Source organism: Eulemur rufifrons, chromosome 30 (assembly GCF_041146395.1).
Source record: "Eulemur rufifrons isolate Redbay chromosome 30, OSU_ERuf_1, whole genome shotgun sequence".
In the NCBI taxonomy this organism is placed as follows: domain Eukaryota; kingdom Metazoa; phylum Chordata; class Mammalia; order Primates; family Lemuridae; genus Eulemur; species Eulemur rufifrons.
The window spans coordinates 86,911,807-86,932,064 of NC_091012.1; the positions used below are offsets into that span (position 1 = coordinate 86,911,807).

A 20,258-nucleotide genomic window follows, 5' to 3' on the forward strand; every position below is an offset into this window, starting at 1 on the left:
TAGGGCTTGTCAACTGAGGAGCTTCACTGTAAGATGACGAGTGAGAGAGAACCTAACTAGTTTACTGAGGACCCCATAATGACAGTATCTGTAGGTATTTTCTCTGAGAGCAGTTTAATTTCTTCATAGATGAATACTTCAATTTACTGCCTGGAAATAAATACCTGGCTGCCAGTGTTCTTGGAATCAAGCTATTTGGGGTGGGTAGGGATAGGGATGTTATTGTAGATTTTCATATAATGTCCCTATTTTCAATATGACACCCTTTTGTTACCTTTTACTCTACCTGGGGTATCTGGGTCTAGGACTTCTGTGGATCAATTTTCTTTGAATAAACTTCCAGTCTGCTGCCAGAATAGAGAAAGGGTATTTTCCTGGTTGAGCAGGATGAGGTAAGGGACCTCAGAGTGGTCTAACTGCACAACAAACACACATGCAGCCAAATCCTCTGTTTTCAGCTTCTTGCCACATCCTTGCCTTCTTTTAGACAGTAGTCATTAGTGATTAGTGATAGTATCTCTAATTCCTGAGCTTTCCGGGCATTCTGAAGCATGAATTGTCTTGCTTCTCATTTCTCATTCTCCTCTATAGGCACTTGCTCTTCAGCTCTTTCAGCTCTTTCAGCAGACCTCCATCTGCTTCTCATCATCTAAAAATGTGTTGGCATATTTTGTCTGTTGCTGCCTTCATTCTTACTCTCTTTGTCTTTTGGGTTTCTACCCCTTAAAAATTCATTTCTTCTCATTTTACAGCAATTTTAGAAGAGATAATGGATAAATATGTATATAATCTGCTATATTTAATAGGAAGTACTCCAATTATATTTATTAAAACAAAAAATTTACATACCTCTTGACCTGGAAATCTCACTTATGTGAATATGACTATTAGAAATAAAAGTACTAGTATGTATAGGTATGTGTGTATGTGTATGAGGGTGTTTACTGAAATATTGTTTGTAATAACAATAACCTGAATATCCACTGATAGGGAAATAGTTATAAAAATTATGGCATATCTACTACTATCCAGTCATTAAAAGGAATAAAGTATATTGACTTGGAAGGCTACATATGCTATATTGCTAAGTAAAAGAGAAGGCTATAGTGACTCCATTTTTGTGAAAGAAAATAAACTCATACTATGTTTATATGTTTGTATGTGTGAAGGAGAAAGTGTGGAAAGATTCACTCTAAATTTTTAACAGTGGTCATACTATGGGGGTAGCTTTGGAGGGGGAGTGGAAGAATATATTAATTTTATTTCAGAAACTTTTGTATTATTTGAATTGTTTCAATTAACCTGTGTTGCTTTTGTCATTCAAGCAACAAAAATAAACATACTTTAAAAAGGTGTAGATCAATACTCATGTGCACATATAGTAGTAACATTCATCAGGTGTCAAGCAGGTGGGGGGGAGGACGGGATGGGTATATTCACACCTAATGGGTGCGGTGTGCACCATCTGGGGGATGGACATGCTTGAAGCTCTGACTTGGGTGGGGCAAAGGCAATATATGTAACCTAAACATTTGTAACCCTGTAATATGCTGAAATAAAAAAAGTAAATAAAAATAAAAAAGGTATAGATGCAAGAATGTTCACTGCAGAATTATTTATGATAATGAAAAATTGGAAAACAATATAAATGTTTAACAACAAAGACTGGTTAACTACATTATGAAATATCTATATGGTGAAATATCATGTGCCAATTATAATGGCATTTTAAAACACATTCTAATGATATGAAAATGATCATGAATAATGCAAAGTAAAAAAGGAGGATACAAAATAGTGTATACATTGTGGTTCAAATATTGTGATTAAAATATATATGCATACAAAATACTGGAAGGAAATACTCTATATTGGTTATTTAGCGCTGCATTAACAAACCACCCCTAAACTTAGTAATGTAAAATAACAACAATCATTTATTATTCTCTCTCAAGACTCTAGGGTTGACTGGGTCAGATACATGGTTCTTGCTCAGAGTCTCTCATACAGTTGCAGTCAGACAATGACTGAGGCTGGAGAAATTTTGAAGCCTTCCTCATTCACATATGTCTGGCAGTTGATGCTGGCTGTTGGCTAGGAACTCAGCTAGGGCTTTCAGCTGGAACGCTTTCATGTGGCCTGGGTTTCCTCATAGCATGACAGCTGGGTTCCAAGAACAAGTGTCCCAAGAGCCAGGTGGAAGCAGTATTGGTTTTATGACCTAGCATCAGGAGTCATGCAGCATCATTTCGACTGCATTCTATCTGTTAGAAGTAAATCACTAAGGCCAGCCCATATTCTAGGGGAGGGGAATTAGATTCCACCTCTTGACGGGACGAACGTCAAAGAATTTGTGAACCTGTTTTACAACCACCACATATGCCAAAATGTTTACAGTTAGTGGTAAAATTATAAAGATTTGAATTTTATTTTTTTGGGGTTTCCCAGATTATCTACAGAAAACATATATGACTTTTAAAATAAGAGAAGAAAAGGCAACCAAGTGCCCTAGAGTAAATAAGGGCACAGGACAGAGTTAAAAGACCTGAATTTTAGTCCCAGCTCTGTTGCTAACTCACTACGAACCTTGGGCAAGTCTCTTCCCCTCTCTGGGCCTCACTTTCCTCATCTGCCACAATTAGAGATTTGGACTACATGATCTCAGAGGGCTCTCCAAACTCTGGAGTTTTCAGGACTGTTTCCTTTTGTGACACCACTGGCTTTTGGCTCCTCCTTCTCATTTGCCTTTGCATTCTCCTCTTCTTCTATTCACCCTTTATATTTTCGTGCTTTCCCAGGGCTCCATCTTGGGCCTGGGAACCTCATTTCAATCGTTCTCACCAAGCTCCCTATTCCTTTTGCCACATCTGCCCCGTAGAGCTACAACTCAGGACAAGTCCAAGTTCCCACCACTTCTCTGCTCAACACTCAGGCCATTGGAAAGAAAAAACAATCACACAACTACACGGTTTGGAACCAATACAAAGTTATGGTTTCCCATTTTCAGCTAGGCCTTCAACTAAGCAGCACAGCAGCCCTTCTGTATGTCCCTAGGCAGCTAATTCTTGAATTTCTAGGTGGCTATTCCACATTTCACTTTCCTCCCCCCTCTCCTTCTCTCTCTCTCTCTCTCTCTCTTTCTTTCTTTCTTTCTTCTTTCTTTCTTTCTTCTTTCTTTTCAGAGATGGTGGTCTCACTGTGCTGCCCAGGTGGGCGTGCAGTGGCTATTCACAGGTGTGATCATATTGCACTGTAGCCTTGAATTCTTGAGTTCAAGCAATTCTCTCGCCACAGCCTCCTAAGTAGCTAAGACAGCTAGGACTATAGGCGCATGTATTGCACCCAGCTCCACTTTTATTCTTAATCCCTTTACTCTCTCTCTTTTCATTCTTGGAAATTCACTTTGTCTCCTATTTAACTGAGAACATGAAGATAAGTAGGACCTTCCTCAACTTCCTTTTTTGCCACCTGTAAACTCAATGTTTATCTGGACTCATTATCTCCTCCTTCCGTTCTGTCTCAGTAGAGAAGGTTTAGCCTCTCGTGTTCAGAGTGTATCCCTCTACCCAAGCTTTGGATCCCATTCTATCCTGTCTCCTCAGACATTTATGTGATTAACCATCACCACTCCTTCCCTAAACACACATACTTCTGTACATTCAATCTTTTCCTTCCTACTAACTCTTTTTCCTTCAATTGTTGAAAGAAGTATTCTATAGATGTCAATTATATCCAGTTGATTGAGTGCTGTTGAGTTCAACTATGTCCTTACTGATTTTCCATGTGCTGGATCTGTCCATTTCTGAAAGAGGGGTATTGAAGTCTCCAACTGTAATAATGGATTAATCTCTTTCTTCAGGCGATTCTATCAGTTTTTGTTTTATGTATGTTGACACTCTGCTGTTAGGTGCATGCACATTAAGGATTAAGTCTTCTTGGAGAATTGACCTCTTTATCATTCTGTAATGCCCCTTTTTATCCCTGATGATTTTCTTTGCTCTGAAGTCTCCTTTGTCTGAAATTAATATAGTTACTCCAGCTTTTTTTGATTAGTATTAGCATGATGTATCTTGCTCCATCTCTTTATTTATGTAATATTTCAAATGGATACATAATAATTGTACATATTTATGGGGTACATGTGATATTTTGATACATGCATGCAATGTGTAATGATCAAATCAGGGTAGTTAGGATATCTATCACTCCAAAAATTTATTATTTCCTTGTGCTGGGAATATTTCAAATCTTCTCTTCTAGCTATTTTGAAATATATGATAAATTATTATTAACTATAGTTACCCTACTGTGCTATTGAACACTAGAACTTATTCTTTTTATCTAACTGTATGTTTGTACCTATTAAACAACCTCTCTTCATCCCCCCTACCCTTCTCAGCCTCTGGTAGCCATCATTCTATTCTCTACCTCCATGAGATCAACTTTTTTAGTTGTCACATATGAGTAAGAACATGTGATATTTGTCTTTCTATGCCTGGATTATTTCACTTAACATAATGACCTTCAGTTCCATCCATATTGCTGCAAATGACATGAATTTATTATTTTTTTATGGCCAAATAGTATTCTACTGTGTATATGTACCACATTTTCTTTATTCATTCATTCATTGATGGACAATTAAATTGATTTCATATCTTGGCTATTGTGAACAGTGCTGCAGTAAACATGGGGATGCAGGTATCCCTTTGATATACTGATTTCCTTTCCTTTGGATAAATACCCAGTAGTGGTATTACTGGATTGTATAGAAGTTTGTTTTTTAATTTTCTGAGAAACCTCCATACTGTTTTCCATAATAATGGCTGTACTGATTTACATTCCCACCAACAATATATGAGTTCCCTTTTCTAGGCATTCTTACCAGCATTTGTTATTTTTGTCTTTTGGTAATAGCCATTCTAACTATAATATCTAATCCAGTGATATCTCATTTTGATTTTGACTTGCATTTCCATGATGATTAGTGGTGTTGACCATTTTTTCATATATTTCTTGGTCATTTGTATGTCTTCTTTTGAGAAATGTCTATTCAGATCCTTTGCGCACCGTTTTTTTTTTTTTCTTTTTTTTGAGACAGAGTCTCGCTTTGTTGCCTGGGCTAGAGTGAGTGCCGTGGCGTCAGCCTAGCTCACAGCAACCTCAAACTCCTGGGCTTAAGCGATCCTACTGCCTCAGCCTCCCGAGTAGCTGGGACTACAGGCATGTGCCACCAGGCCCGGCTAATTTTTTTCTCTATATATTTTTAGTTGGCCAGATAATTTCTTTCTATTTTTAGTAGAGACGGGGTCTGGCTCTTGCTCAGGCTGGTCTCGAACTCCTGACCTCGAGCTATCCACCTGCCTCGGCCTCCCAGAGTGCTAGGATTACAGGCATGAGTCACCGCACCCGGCCCCTTTGCGCACTTTTTAATGGGATTAATTGTTTTTGTTCTTTTTTTGCTGTTGAAATATTTGAGTTCCTGTATATTCTGAATATTCGTCCCTTAACGGACGAATAGTTTGCAAATATTTTCTTCCATTGAGGAGGCTGTCTCTTCACTCTGTTGATTGTTTCCTTGGCAATCAGAAGCTTTGTAGTTTAATATAGTCTCATTTGTCTATTTTTGTTTTTGTAGTCTGTGCTTTGGGAGTCTTAGCCATAAAATCTTTGCCTAGACCAATGTCCTGAAAAGTTTTCCCTATGTTTTCTTCTGGTAGTTTTATAGTTTTGAGTCTTATGTTTAAGTCTCTAATCCATTTTGAATTGATTTTTGTCTATGGTGAGAGATAGGGGTCTAGTTTAATTTTTCTACATATGGATATCCAGTTTTCCCAGAACCATTTGTTGAAGAGGGTATCCTTCCCCCAATGTATATTCTTTGCACCTTTGTTCAAAAACAGTTGTCTGTAAATATGTGAATTTATTTCTGGGTTCTCTATGCTGTTTTGTTGGTCTATGTGTCTGTTTTTATACCAATACCATGCTATTTTAGTTAATATAGCTTTGTAGTGTATTTTGAAGTCAGGTAGTATGATGCCTCCAGGTTTGTTCTTTTTGCTCAGTATTGCTTTTGCTGTTCAGGGTCTTTTGTGGTTCCATGTGAATTTTAGGATTGTTTATTCTGTTTCCATGAAGAATGTCATTGGTATTTTGGTAGGATTACATTGAATCTGTAGATTGCTTTGGATAGTTTGGACATTTTAACAATATTAATTCTTCTTATCCATGAGCATGGGATGTCTTTCTATTTGTTTGTGTCCTCTTCAATTTTTTTCATCAGTGTTTTGTAGTTTTCATTGTAGAGGTCTTTCACCTCTTTGGTTAAATTTATTCTTAGGTATTTTATTTCATTTTTTGTAGCTATTGGGATTAATATTTTATTTCTTTTTCAGCAAGTTCATTATTGGTGTATAGAAATGCTACTGATTTTTGTATGTTGATTTTGTATCCTGTAACTTTACTGAATTTGTTTATCAGTTCTAAATGGTTTTTTTTGGTGGAGTCTTTAGGTTTTCCTATGTATAAGATTATATCGTCTGACCTTTCAACTGGTAATTCTTATTGTGTTAATCAGTTCAAGTTGCTATAACAAAGTGCCATTGGGGGTTTTGAGTAGAGGAATATGTGATATGACTTATATTTTTAAAAATATGACTCTGAGATTCAATGCTGTGTAATATTTCATTGCCTGAAGAAAACAATTTATTTATTCACTCTCCCATCAGTGAGCTCTCAAGCTGTCCCAGCTCTTTGCAAAAATAAACCACACTGGTAAGAACACTATCATACATGTCTCCTGGTGCCCACATGCAAGCATTTCTGTTGGGTGGATAGGAGAGGAGAGGAATTGCTGGGTTGTACAACATCATCTTGTTATCATCATAAAGAAATGCCAAGTTTTTTTCCAATAATGGTTGCACCTATTTATGCTTCTACTAGCCACATAGAAGAGAGCCTATTGGTGTATCTAAATAAAGCTTTTTCCAACAACAAAAACAAAAGATTATGTCATCTGCAAAAAGGGATGATTTGATTTCCTCTTTTCCAATTTGGATGCCTTTTATTTGTTTCTCTTGCCTGATTGCTCTGTCTAGGACTTCTAGTACTCTGTTGAATAAGAGTAGTGAGAGTGGGCATCCTTGTCTTGTTCCAGTTCTTAGAGGAAAGGCTTTCAGCTTTTCCCCATTCATTATGATGTTAGCTGTGGGTTCGTCATATATAGCCTTTATTATGTTGAGGTATATTCCTTCCATTCCCAATTTGTTGAGAATTATAATCGTTAAAGGATGTTGAATTTTATCAAATGCTTTTTCTTCAATTACTGAGATGATCATATGGCTCTTGTTTTTCATTCTGTTGATATGATATATTACATTTACTGATTTGCATATGTTGAAGCATCCTTGCATCCCTGGGATAAATCGCAGTTTATCATTGTCTATTATTTTTTGATGTGTTGTTGGATTTGGTTTGCTAGCATTTTGTTGAAGATTTTTGCATCTATGCTAATCAGGGATATTGGCTTGTAGTATTCTTTTTTTGTTATGTCCTTGTCCAGTTTTGGTATCAGAGTAATGCTGACCTTGTAGCATGAGTTAGGAAGAATTTCTTTCTTTTCAATTTTTTGGAATAGGTAGAGAAGAATTGATGTTAGTTCTTTATAAGTTTGGTGGAATTCAGCAGTAAAGCCATCCAGTCCTGAGTTTTTGTTTTTTGGGACTCTTTTTATTAATATTACTGATTCAATCTTGTTACTCACTATTAGTCTGTTCAGGTTTTCTATTTCTTCCTGGTTTAATCTCGGTTGGTTGTATGTATCCAGAAATTTATCCATTCATCTAGGTTTTCCAATTTGTTAGCATATAGCTGTTCATAATAGTCTCTAGTGATTATTTTTATTTCTTTGGTATTGGTTGTATGTCTCCTTTTTTCATTTCTGATTTTATTTATTTGGATCTTCTTTTTTCTTCTTGGTTAGTCTATATGGTGGTTTGTCAATTTTGTTTATCTTTTCAGAAAAGCAACTTTTTGTTTCATTGATCATTTGTAATTTTTTTAGTCTCAATTTCATTTAGTTATGCTGTGATCTTTATTATTTCTTTCTTTCTACTAATTTTGTTCTTGCTTTTCTAGTTCCTTGAGGTGCATCTTTATGTAGTTTACTGAAATCTTTCTACTTTTCTGATATAGGGATTTATTGCTTATAAACTACCCTCTTAGCACTGGTTTTGCTGTATCCCACAGGTTTTGGCATGATGTGTTTCCATTTTCCTTTGTTTCAAAAATTTTTTTTTTTATTTCCTTCTTAATTTCTTCATTGAGCCAGTGGTTGTTCAAGAACCATGTTGTTTAATTTCAATGTATTTGTGCAGTTTCAAAAGTTCCTCTTTTTATTGATTTCTAGTTTTAGTCCATTGTGGTCTGAGAAGACACTTGATATGATTTCAATTTTTAAAAATTTGTGGAGATTTGTTTTGTGTCCTAACATATGGTCTATCCTGGTTCTATATATGATTCCACGTGCTGATGAGAAGAATGTGTAGTTTGTAGTTGTAGAAATGTTCTGTAGATATCTGTTAGGTCCATTTAGTCTATAGTGCAGATTAGGTCCAGTGTTTCTTTGTTGAGTTTCTGTCTACAGAATATGTCCAATGCTCAAAGTGGGGTGTTGATGTCCCCAACTATTATTTTATTGGGGTCTATTTCTCTCTTTAGCTCTAATAATATTTGCTTGATATATCTGAGTGCTCTGGTGTTGGGTGTATATATATTTACAATTTTTGTTTCTTCTGCTAATTTGATCCTTTTATCATTATATGATAACCTTCTTTTTCTCCTTTTGTTTATTGACTTAAAGTCTATTTTGTCTGATAGAAGTATAGCTAATCCTGCATGCTTTTGGTTTCTGTTTGCATGGAATATTTTTTCCATGCCTTAACTTTCATTCTATGGGTATCTGTCTTTATAGGTGAATTGAGTTTCTCATAGACAGCATGCAATTGAGCCTTATTTGTTTTTAATCCAGTCAGCCAGTCTATATCATTTAAGGTTCCAAGAGCCGACAAAATCAAGCACGCTCAGAGTAGCATGGGCGTACAAGTCTATATCATTTAATTGGGGAATGTAAACCATTTACACTCTAGATTGTTATTGATAGGTGAGGACTTACTCCTGTCATTTAGTTAATTGTTTTCTGATTTTTAAATTGTTTCCTTTCTTCCTCCTTATTGTTTATCTTTATGATTTGGTGGTTCTTTTTGTGATAAAATTTGACTTGTATTTCTCATTTGTGTATCTGATCTACCAGTGAGTTTTATACTTTTATGTGTTTTCTTTATGGTAGATATCATCATTTCACTTCCATGTGTAGACTTTCTTAAGCATTTCTTGTAGGGCTGGTCTAGTGGTGATGAATTCCCTCAATTTTTTGATTATCTGGGAAACACCTTATTTTTCCTTCATTTTTGAAGGGTAGATTTGCTGAGTACAGTATTCTTGGTTAGAAGTTTTTTTTTTTTCTTTCAGCACATTAAATATATCATTCCATTATCTTCTGGCCCATAAGATTTCTGCTGAGAAATCCACTGTTAGTCTGATGATGTATTCCCCATATGTGACATGATACTTTTCTTTTGCTCTTTTTAGAAATCTCTGAGTTTTTAACAGTTGACTATAATATGCCTTGGAGAAGACCTTTTTTGGGTTGAATCTATGTGGGGATTTTTGAGCTTCCCATATCTGGAAGCCTATCTTGCTTGCTTGGAAAGTTTCAACTATTATTTCATCAAATAGGTCTTCTATGTTTTTGTCTATCTCTTCTCCTTCTGGAATTCCCAGAATTCAAATATTTGGTTGTTTTATGGTGTCCTATATATCATGTAGGCTTTCTTCATACTTTTTAAATTCTTTTTTCTGATTGGATTATTTCAAAATATCTATCCTCAAATTCAGAAATTCTTTCTTCTGCTTAATCTCGTCTATTGTTGAAGCTCTTGATTATAATTTTATTTCTTTCATTGAATTCTTCTGTTCCAGGATTTCTGTTTGGTTATTTTTTGTGGTATCTATCTCTTTGTTGAATTTCTCATTCAGATCATAAATTGTTTTCCTGATTTCTTTGTATCGTTTATCTGCATTCTGTTGTATCTCATTGAGTTTCTTTAATATCATTATTATTATTATTATTTTTTTTTTGAGACAGAGTCTCACTCTGTTGCTCAGGCTAGAGTGAGTGCCGTGGCGTCAGCCTAGCTCACAGCAACCTCAAACTCCTGAGCTCAAGCAATCCTCCTGTCTCAGCCTCCCGAGTAGCTGGGACTACAGGCATGCACCACCATGCCCGGCTAATTTTTTCTATATATATTTTTAGCTGTCCATATAATTTCTTTCTATTTTTAGTAGAGGTGGGGTCTCGCTCTTGCTCAGGCTGGTCTCGAACTCCTGAGCTCAAACGATCCGCCCACCTCGGCCTCCCAGAGTACTAGGATTACAGGCGTGAGCCACCGCGCCCGGCCAATATCATTATTTTGAATTCTTTTTCAGACATTTTATAAATTTCCTTTTCTTTGGGATCTGTTACTGGAGAATTATTGTGTTACTTTGAAGGTATCATGTCTCCTTGCTTTTTCATATTTCTTGTGTCCTTATGTTGATATCTTCACATCTGGTGTGACAGTTGTTTCTTCCAGTGTTATGGATTGGCTATCATAGAGAAAGAATTTTTCCTATAGATGTATCTTTCTATAGTTGTTTGTATAGGGTACTTTGGGTTTGATTCTGAATGGGTCCATTAGTGTAGTCTCCATATGATTTCATTGGCTGTAATCAGCATCAGTGGTGTCTGTGTGTTCCTCAGTGGCTGACTGTGGTTGCTAGTGAGGGTTGTGGTGAGGCTTTGCTGTGGATATGGAGGGGTAGGCCTTGGGTACCAGCAGTGGCAAAATAGGCAGGGTGTTGCCTATCTTTAGGCCCCTATAGGTGTGTGTGGGCACCAGCCATGGTGGATGGGGCAAGTCAATCCCTAGGTTCCCAGACAGCATACTCAGGTCCTGTCAGCAGTTGCAGTGGGGATGGGGGTGGACATGTCCTCTGGCTACTGGTTGACTCATGGGGGTGCTGGTGTAGCAGCTGTGGGTAGTGTGGGCCTGTCCTTAGACCCCTGCTTGGTTCTCGTGGGCTCCAGCAGTTGTGGGCATGGTGGATTGATCCCCAAGCTCCTGGATAGTGTGTGTGGACATCTGTAGTGGCAGTGGGTGGGGTAGGCCTGTTCTCTGGCCCCTCAATGGTGTGCATGGATGCTGGTGGCAGTGGGTAGGGTATGTCAGTTTCCAAGTCCCCAGACAATGTGTGTGGGCACTGGCAGTGGCAGTGGAAGGGGAGATGAGCCTCTCCTCAGGACTCTTGATGTGCACATGGGTACTGGCAGTGGTGGGGGAATGGGCCAATCCCCAGGCCCCTGGATGATGAGGAGACTCTCCATCTTTTACATTATATATGTATCTATATTTTGAGTGAGACTTTTGTAGACAACATATAGTTAGGTATTATTTTTTGATCCTCCCTGACAACCTTGTCTTTTAATTAGTGCATATATACCATTGACATTTAAAGAGATTTTTGATATAGTTTGCTTAATATCCACCATATTTGTTACTGTTTTCTATTTGTTGCTCTTGTTCTTTCTATTTTACTACTCTTTTTCTGCCTTTTGTGGTTTTATTTGAGCATTTTATAAGATCCAATTTTCTCTCTTTAAGTAGCATATCAATTATACTTTTTTACAAAAATTTTTTTTGGTTGCCCTGGAGTTTGCTCTAAACATTTGCAATTAATCTAACTCCACTTTCAAATAATACTACACCACTTCAGGAGTGGTACAAGTGCCTTAAAACAAAATATTCCCAATTCCTCTCTCCTATTCCTTGTATCATTGCTGTAATTTATTTCACTTATCCATAAACTACAGTCATAACATATGTTGTTGCTATCATTATTTTGAATAAGGTGTTATCTGTTGGATCAATTAGTAATAAAAATAATTTCATTTTCATTTTACATTCCCTTATTTTTTCTCTGCTGCTCTTCCATTCTTGTAAATCTAAGTTTCTGACCTATATAATTTTCCTTCTCTCTGAAGAACTTCTTTTAACATACCTAGAGAGGTGGGTTTTCTGGGGACAAATTCCCTCAGGTTTTTTTTCTTTTTTTGTCTGAGAAAATCCTTATTTTTCCTTCACTTTTGAAGGATAATTTTGCTGGATACCAAATTCAAGATTGGTGTTTTCTGTCTCTCTCAACACTTTAAACTTTCTGTTTCACTCTCTTCTTGCTTGCCTGGTTTCTGAATAGAAGTCCAATGCAATTCTTATCCTTGTTCTTTTATAGATAAAATGTTCTTTTCCTCTGGTTTCTTTTACAACTTTCTCTCTATCTTTGATTTCCTGCAATTTCTATATGATATGCTTAAGTGTAGATTTTTTTTTTTTTGTCTTGCTTGGTGTTCACTGAATTTCCTAGATCTGTGATTTAGTGTCTGATGTTAATTTTGGGAAATTCTCAGTCCTTATTGCTTCAAATATATCTTATGTACTTTTCTTTCTTCTTCTGTTTGTGGTACTACCATTACATGTATGTTACACCTTTTGTAGTTGTCTCACAGTTTTTGAATATTCTGTTCCATCTTTTCAGTCTTTTTCTCTTTGCTTTTTAATTCTGGAACTTCATACTTACATATCCTAAAACTCACTGATTCTTTCCTCAGCTATGTCCAGTCTGCTAACAAACCCATCAAAAACATTCTTAATTTATGTTACAGTGTTCTTGATTTCTAGCATTTCTTTTTGATTCCTTCTTGGAATTTCCATCTCTTTGCTTACACTACCCATCTATTCTTGCAGATGGAATTATCATTAACTTCTTTATCTCTCTTCACAAAGGTTCATTCTAAGCTATCAGAATGTTCTTCCAATCTGTCAAAGTCTTTCTATCCCCATTTCTACTGTTTTAGTTCAAATCACTATCACCTCTTGCTTAAACTATTATGAAAGACTCCTTCCTGTAGAACAAGAATAAGAATGTTTCCCTCAAAGAGTTGTTGAGATTATATTAAAAGACCTATATAATAAGGCGTGTGTGCACACACAGACACACACACACACACACACACACAAAGACTCCTAACTGGTCTCCACAACTTCATCCTTGTTCCCTTACAATTCATTCTCCATACTGTAGCCAGAGTAATCTACTTCACAAATTTGATCATGCTATTTGTCTGCTTAAAATTCCTCAGGGCTGCCCATTGTTGTGTGATAAAGCTTAAGCCCTCAAAACATCATTCAGGGCCCTCCATGACTCAGGGCTTGTCAGACCATGATGTAGTCTTTCTAGTACCTGCATGTAGACTCTTATTCCCTTTCTCTGCTTAAGGAACTCATATTTATCCTTTAAGATCCTTAAGTATCACCTCTTTCTGTAGGAAGGAACTCTTACTTGGCCTCCTAATTTGACTTTTTTCTCTTCTTTTTGAATTTTTTTTATTGTGGTAGAATATATATAACATAAAATTTGCCACTTAAACCATACTTAAGTGTACAATTCAGTGGCATTAATTACATTCACAAAATGGTACAACAATCACCATTCTGGCCGGGCGTGGTGGCTCACGCCTGTAATCCTAGCACTCTGGGAGGCCGAGGTGGGTGGATCGTTTGAGCTCAGGAGTTCGAGACCAGCCTGAGCAAGAGCGAGACCCCATCTCTACTAAAAATAGAAAGAAATTATATGGACAGCTAAAAATATATATAGAAAAAATTAGCCGGGCATGGTGGTGCATGCCTGTAGTCCCAGCTACTCGGGAGGCTGAGACAGGAGGATTGCTTGAGCTCAGGTGTTTGAGGTTGCTGTGAGCTAGGCTGACGCCACGGCACTCACTCTAGCCTGGGCAACAGAGTGAGACTCTGTCTCAAAAAAAAAAAAAAAAAAAAAAAAAAAAAAAACAATCACCATTCTCCATTTCCAACACTTTTTTCATTACCCCAAACATAAACTCTGTAATTATTAAATAACAATTCCCCATTCTCCCCTCACCTCAGATTGATAACCTCTGATTTATTTTCTGACTCTATGAATTTGCCTATTCTAGATATGTCATATAAGTGTAATCATACAATATTTGTCCTTTTCTGTCCGGCCTTTTTCACTTAGCATAATGTTTTCAAGATTCATCTATGTTATAGCATGTTATCAGAACTTCATTCCTTTTTATGGCTGAATAATATTCCATTGTTATATGCCACATTTTGTTTATCTGTTCATCTGTTGATGGACACTTGGGTTGTTTCTACCTTTTGGGTATAGTGAATAATGCTGTAATGAACATTGGTGTACAAGTATCTGTTTGAGTCCTGGGTTTCTAATTCTTTTGAATATATACTTAGAAGTGGAATTAAGGGGTCATGTGGTAATTCTATATTTAGCTTTTTGAGGAATATCCAAACTTTTTTCCACAGCAGCTGTACCATTTTACTTTCCCACCATCAATGTATGAGAGCTCCAATTTCTCCACATCCTCACCAACACTTATTACTTTCTTATTTATTTATTTATATTATAGCCATCCTAGTAGGTGTGAAATGGTATTTCATTTTTGTTTTGATTTACATTTCTTTAATGACTAAAGATGTTGAGCATCTTTTCATGTGCTCATTGGTCATTTGTATATCTGCTTTGGAGAATGAGTATTCAAGTACTTTGCCCATTTTAAAATTGGGTTGTCTTTTAGTTGCAAAGTTGTAGAAGTTCTTTTAAAATTCTGTATACTAAGCCCTTATCAGGTAAATGATTTGCAACTATTTTCTCCAATTATTCTGTAAGTTGTCTTTTTACTTTCTTGATAATCCCTTTGATGCACAAAAGGTTTTAATTTTTTTAAAAGCAGTTTTTAATTTTGAAGAAGTCCTATTTATTTATTGTTTATTTGTTGCCTGTGCTTTTGGTGTTAAATCTAATAATTTATTGCCATTTCCAAGGTCATAATGATTTATCCCCAAAATTTATTTTAAGCATTTTTAAAATGATTTTACCTTTTATATTTAGGTTGTTGATTCATTTTGAGTTGATTTTTATATCTGGTGTGAGGTGGAGATCCAACTTCATTCTTTGTATGTGGAAATCCAGTTTTGCCAGCACTATTTTTTTTCTCTATTGGATGGACTAGGTACCATTGTTGATAATTAATTGGCCATACATGTATGGATCTATTTCTGGACTCTCAATTTTATTGCATTCTTTTATATATCTTTCTTTATGTCCTTACAATATCATTTTGATTACTGTAATTTTCAGTAAGTTTTGAAATTGGGAAGTGTGAGTCCTGCCACTTTGTTATCCTTTTTCAAGAGTATTTTGGTTATTTGGGGGCCCCTTGCACTTCCATATGAATTTGAGGACTGGCTTTTTCATTTGTGTAGAAAAAGGCAATTGGAATGTTTATTGGGCTTGTATACAATCTATAGATGAATTTGGGTAGTATTGACATCTTAACAATATTAAGTCTAATGACCCATTGACATGGAATGTATTTCTATTTAGTTGGTCTTCTTTAAACTTGGCAATATTTTACAATTTTCAGTATACAAGTCATTCATCTTCTTCATTAAATGTATTCCTAGGTATTTTATTCTTTTTGATGCTGTTGTAAATGTAATTGATTTCTCAATTTCTTTTCAGATTATTCATGACAGGTGTTTAGAAACACAATTGATTTTTGTGTCTTGATCTTGTACCTTGCAATTTGCTGAATTTATTTGTTAACTTTAGTAGATTTCTTATAAATTCTTTGGAATTTTATATATATAGGATCATATCATCCGTGAATAAAGATAGTTTTACTGCTTCCTTCCCAATTTGGATGCTTTTTATTTCTTTTTCTTGTCTAATTGCTCTGACTATAATTTCCAGTACAATGTTTAATAGCAGTGGTGGGCATTCTTGTATTTTTCCTTATCTTAGGAGGAAGCTTTCAAGTTTTTTTCCCACTGAGTATGATGTTAGCTGTTGAGGAAGTTTCCTTCTTTTCCTAGTTTATTGAGTGTTTTATCAGGAAAATATCAATTGAGATAATCATGTAGTTTTTTTCCTCTTTATTGTATTAATTCAGTAAATTACATTGGTTGATTTTCTTATGTTGCAAGTTTACACTTTCACTCTGGCTTCATGCTCCTGGCCTCGAAATGAATAAAATTCATCTGAAAAACTAGCCCCTGTTTCCTCAGTCTCCCTATACCTATGAGATAGGGAGGTAAAAGTGGCCAGGCATGGAAGCAGAGAGGAGAGAGAAATAGAGCTTATATACATTTTGTCTTGTCTCAACAATGTCCTTTCTGCTGGCAACTGCTATCCACTAATGCTTTGGGGTACCCAGACAATAGAACTGGAGAGCTATAGAACAGATGGCTATGGCAAGGCCATCCTAACTCAAGAATTTGGAGAGTTCAGGGAAGGGGAGAATCACAGGGAAGCTCTTTGAGAACATGAACTAGATTCTGGCATCTTCCATGCTATAAATTCTCTACTTTTACCTCCCAGAGGTCTCTAGAACCAGTACCCTTCTTTTCCCTCATTCCTTTAATCTCCTTGCTTCTTTCTTGTGTACTTTGATTATCTTTCTTATGATCTGCCAGTGCCTCTCCCACTGTTGTCCTCTCTATTCTTTCCCTTTTGTATAACCAGGAAATCTCAGGACAAGAATGCCATAAAGCACTTTGGTCCATCTCCATCTGATGCCAGAATCTCCTATTGAAACCACGCCTGTCAAAGAATCATCTAGAAGGTGCTTTAAGACCTCCTATGATGGTGAACTCAGTGCAATTCCTTCCAATCTTAACTGGAGCTGTAATCCATCTCTCTATAACTTCTATGCTTTAGTTCTACTACTTGGGGCTGCACAGTATAATTTTTTGTTTGTAGAAATTTATTTTTCTTTTGATTATATTTTGTTTCTTAAATATGCTACCCTGTATAGACTTTTAAGATCTTTTTGAATCCTGATTCTACTTCTTTCATCTTTCTTCCTCCCCTTTCTCTTTCTTTTCCTTCTTTCCCTTTGTTTTCTTTAGACCAGGCAGTCTCAGTTAGAAAGACACCTAAGAGCTGTGTCAGCTTATGGGGAGGATTCAGTGGGATTATTAGGGAGACTTTCTGGCAGAAGGAGAGACTTGAGCTACCCCAAGCAGAAAGATTTATTAGAAAAAGGGAAGCTATTCCAGGAAAGGGGAACAACTTGAGTATCCACTGATATGGTAATGAAGAGGTCATGGGTGATCTAAGGAAGAAAAATTTTATTTGAGTATCTGGAGCAGAAGCCAGTTTCAAACAAACAAACAAACAAACAAACTCAACATTTAATATAATGCTTGCTTGTTTACTCCCAGGCTCTGTTCTAGGTGTCGGGGATTCAAAAGATGAATGAGACAGTCTAAGCCCTTAAAGAGTCTAGTTCATAGAGACAAAATAGCAAACAAACAGTTAGAAGTCAGGGTTATTGTAGAGCTCTAAACAAGGTCCTATGGATTTGTAGAGGTCAAAATGATTAAATTCTACCATGGGGGAGAGAGAGATTCTGATTTTATGGAGGGCCCATGTGTCAGGGACCATGCCAACAACTTCAAGTGTATTATCTTGCTTACTTCTCACAACAACTTTGTGAAGTAGATATTATTATCTCCATTTTTGTTGTCCCAGGTTTATTAAAATATTACAGCATAGCAGAAAGATTCAAATGGCTCCATGTGGTGTTTTGAAATTCATCCCAACTGTAGGCGGATGACCTGCAGGTTGGACAGACTGCCAAAGTTCAAAAGTTTCAGTATTTCTTTAGTGTCAAGATCTACTTCAATGATCTCCTGAGCCAGGGCTGAGACCTCTGGGACACACTTATCTCTCCTATCTCTCCTTTCTCTTCCTCCTACAGCTTGATGGAGACACCTCTCAATGGGACTTTCTGAGCCTCTCTGAATCCACTTCATCAGATGTGTGACATAGCCTGCTATTTTGTTGCTGAGCTTATTGCTGGGAATAATGGCAACATTTCTGCACATATGCTTGTTCCTGTGGAAGTCATTGCCCATATGCATATAGTTCTTCTCAATGATGACCCGGGCTGCCTTCTTCACAGTTTTGGTGTGAATGCAGTCCATGTTGGCGGGTCCTTGGTAAAAGAGCCATTATCCCCATTTTAAAGATAAAAAAACTAAGGTTCATGGTAGTTAATAACTTATTCACAGTCACATAGCTAGGAAATTGTAGTAAGGATCTGTATCCTGATCTATTGGATGTATAACCCATGCTTTTTCAATTACACTATGTTGCTCAATTAGAGGTGATAGTTGAGCTGAGTTATGAAGGGTAAGTTCACCAGAAAAAGTGAGCAAAGAGTATTCCAAGAAACTGGAGCAGTATGTGCAAAGGAATGGAGGTGGCAGTGAGAGTGGTTTGGTGTGGTTAGAATGAGGAATGTTTGGAAAGGAGTGGATAAAGATGAGGTTGCAGAGGGAAACAAGATCCAGAGCATGCAAGGCCTTGTAACTCTTTAAGAGTTTCTATTTTTTTCTTAGGCAATAGAGAGCTATTGAAAGGTTTTAAGCAGGACTATGGCCTGCCTGACCAATATTTAAAAAAATCTTTCTGGTTGTTTTGTGGAGGATACTTTGAAGGCAGGCAAGAGCAGAGGCAGGGATATCAGTTAGAAGGCTGTGGCAGAGATTCAGGGGAGGATGATGGGGGTTTGAAAGAGATTGTAACAGTGGAGGTGGTGAAAATTTGTTGGATTATGTATACATTTTGAATATTGAATGGACAGGACTAATGACAAGTTGGATGTGAATAATGAGGGAGAGGGATTTCATTTGGTGAGTAAATCCTTGGTGAGGAAATGGAAGTAGTAGGTGCCAATCTCTGACTGACTGGAGAAGTCTGCAAGTGAAAGGAATAAAGAGAGGCCGGGGCATTCAAGTGGAGGTGGAGAATTTTTCAGGATAGAGGAGATTTCAGTGTAGAAGAAGCCAATGGAAGTAGATGTTGGAAGATATAAAAGATGGAATAATTAATGGATCAAGGGTCTACGGAACATGGGAAGGGATATGATCTAGGACTCAAGTGTAAGGTTCAACTTTTAAGAGAAGCACATCTTCCTCTAACACTGCAGAAAAAGAATGAATATAGGTTGAGTGTAGAGATAAATAAATATATGTATAAAATGCATAAAACAATGTATGTTGTATAATATAAAACTATATGTTATATAATATATAGTATATTGAGCATCTACTATATATATCTTTTTATTTTACAAACATTTCAAACTTACAGAAATGTTGCAATAGTATACCTTTCATTTATATTCACTAATTGTTAACATTCCATCATATTAACACTTGCTCTGTTTTTATTACATTATCCTTTTTATTTTTTATTGTTGAAACTTTTGAGAGTTAACTGCAGATTGTTTGATGCTTTACTCTAAATACTTTAGTGTGTATCTCCTAAGGACAAGGGCATTTCCTTGTATCACCACAGTACAGTTTTCTTTTCTTTTTAAAAAATTTTATTGTATGTGTTTAAGGTATACCACAAATTTTTGATATACATATACATAGTTAAATGATTACTACAGTCCAATCAATTGCCGTATCTATCATTTCATGATAACCATTATTTTTTTTGTGCTAAGAGCACCTAAAATCTACTCTCCTAGCAAATTTCCAGTATACAATATAATATTAACTATAATCTTCATGCTGCACATTAGATCCCTAGATTTACTTATCCTACATAACTGCAACTTTGTATTCTTTGACCAATATCTCCCCATACGCTCTGGTAACTGCTATTCTATTCTCCACCGGCCTCTGGTAATTGCTGTTCTATTCTCTGTTTCTATGTATTCAACTTTTTTTTTTAGATTCCACATATAAGATAAATCATTCAATATTTTTCTTTTTGTCACTGGCTTATTTCACTTAGCATAATGTCCTCCAGGTTTATCCATGTTGTGGCAAATGGCAGGATCTTTTTTCTTTTTAAAGGCCGAATAATATTCCATTGTGTATATATACCACAGTTGTTTTATCTACTTATCTGTTGATGGACACAGGTTGTTTCCATATCTTGGCTATTATGAATAATGCTGCAATGAACATAGTAGTGTAGATATCTCTATGAGGTGCTTCTTTTATTTCCTTTGGGTATATACCCAG

General features: G+C 36.2%; 1 protein-coding gene across 1 annotated transcript; it reads right to left on the bottom strand.

Annotated features, from left to right (window-relative positions):
* Nucleotides 1-17,807: 17,807 nt before the first annotated feature.
* Nucleotides 17,808-18,200, bottom strand: LOC138378609 (small ribosomal subunit protein eS17-like). Its single transcript, XM_069463962.1, has one exon. The coding sequence runs from the start codon at nt 18,198-18,200 to the stop codon at nt 17,808-17,810; it is 393 nt and encodes a 130-aa protein (XP_069320063.1).
* Nucleotides 18,201-20,258: the final 2,058 nt, after the last annotated feature.

Bases quoted from the DNA above. Each gene is read 5' to 3' on its own strand.
- LOC138378609 (XM_069463962.1), bottom strand. From the start codon at position 18,200: ATGGACTGCATTCACACCAAAACTGTGAAGAAGGCAGCCCGGGTCATC.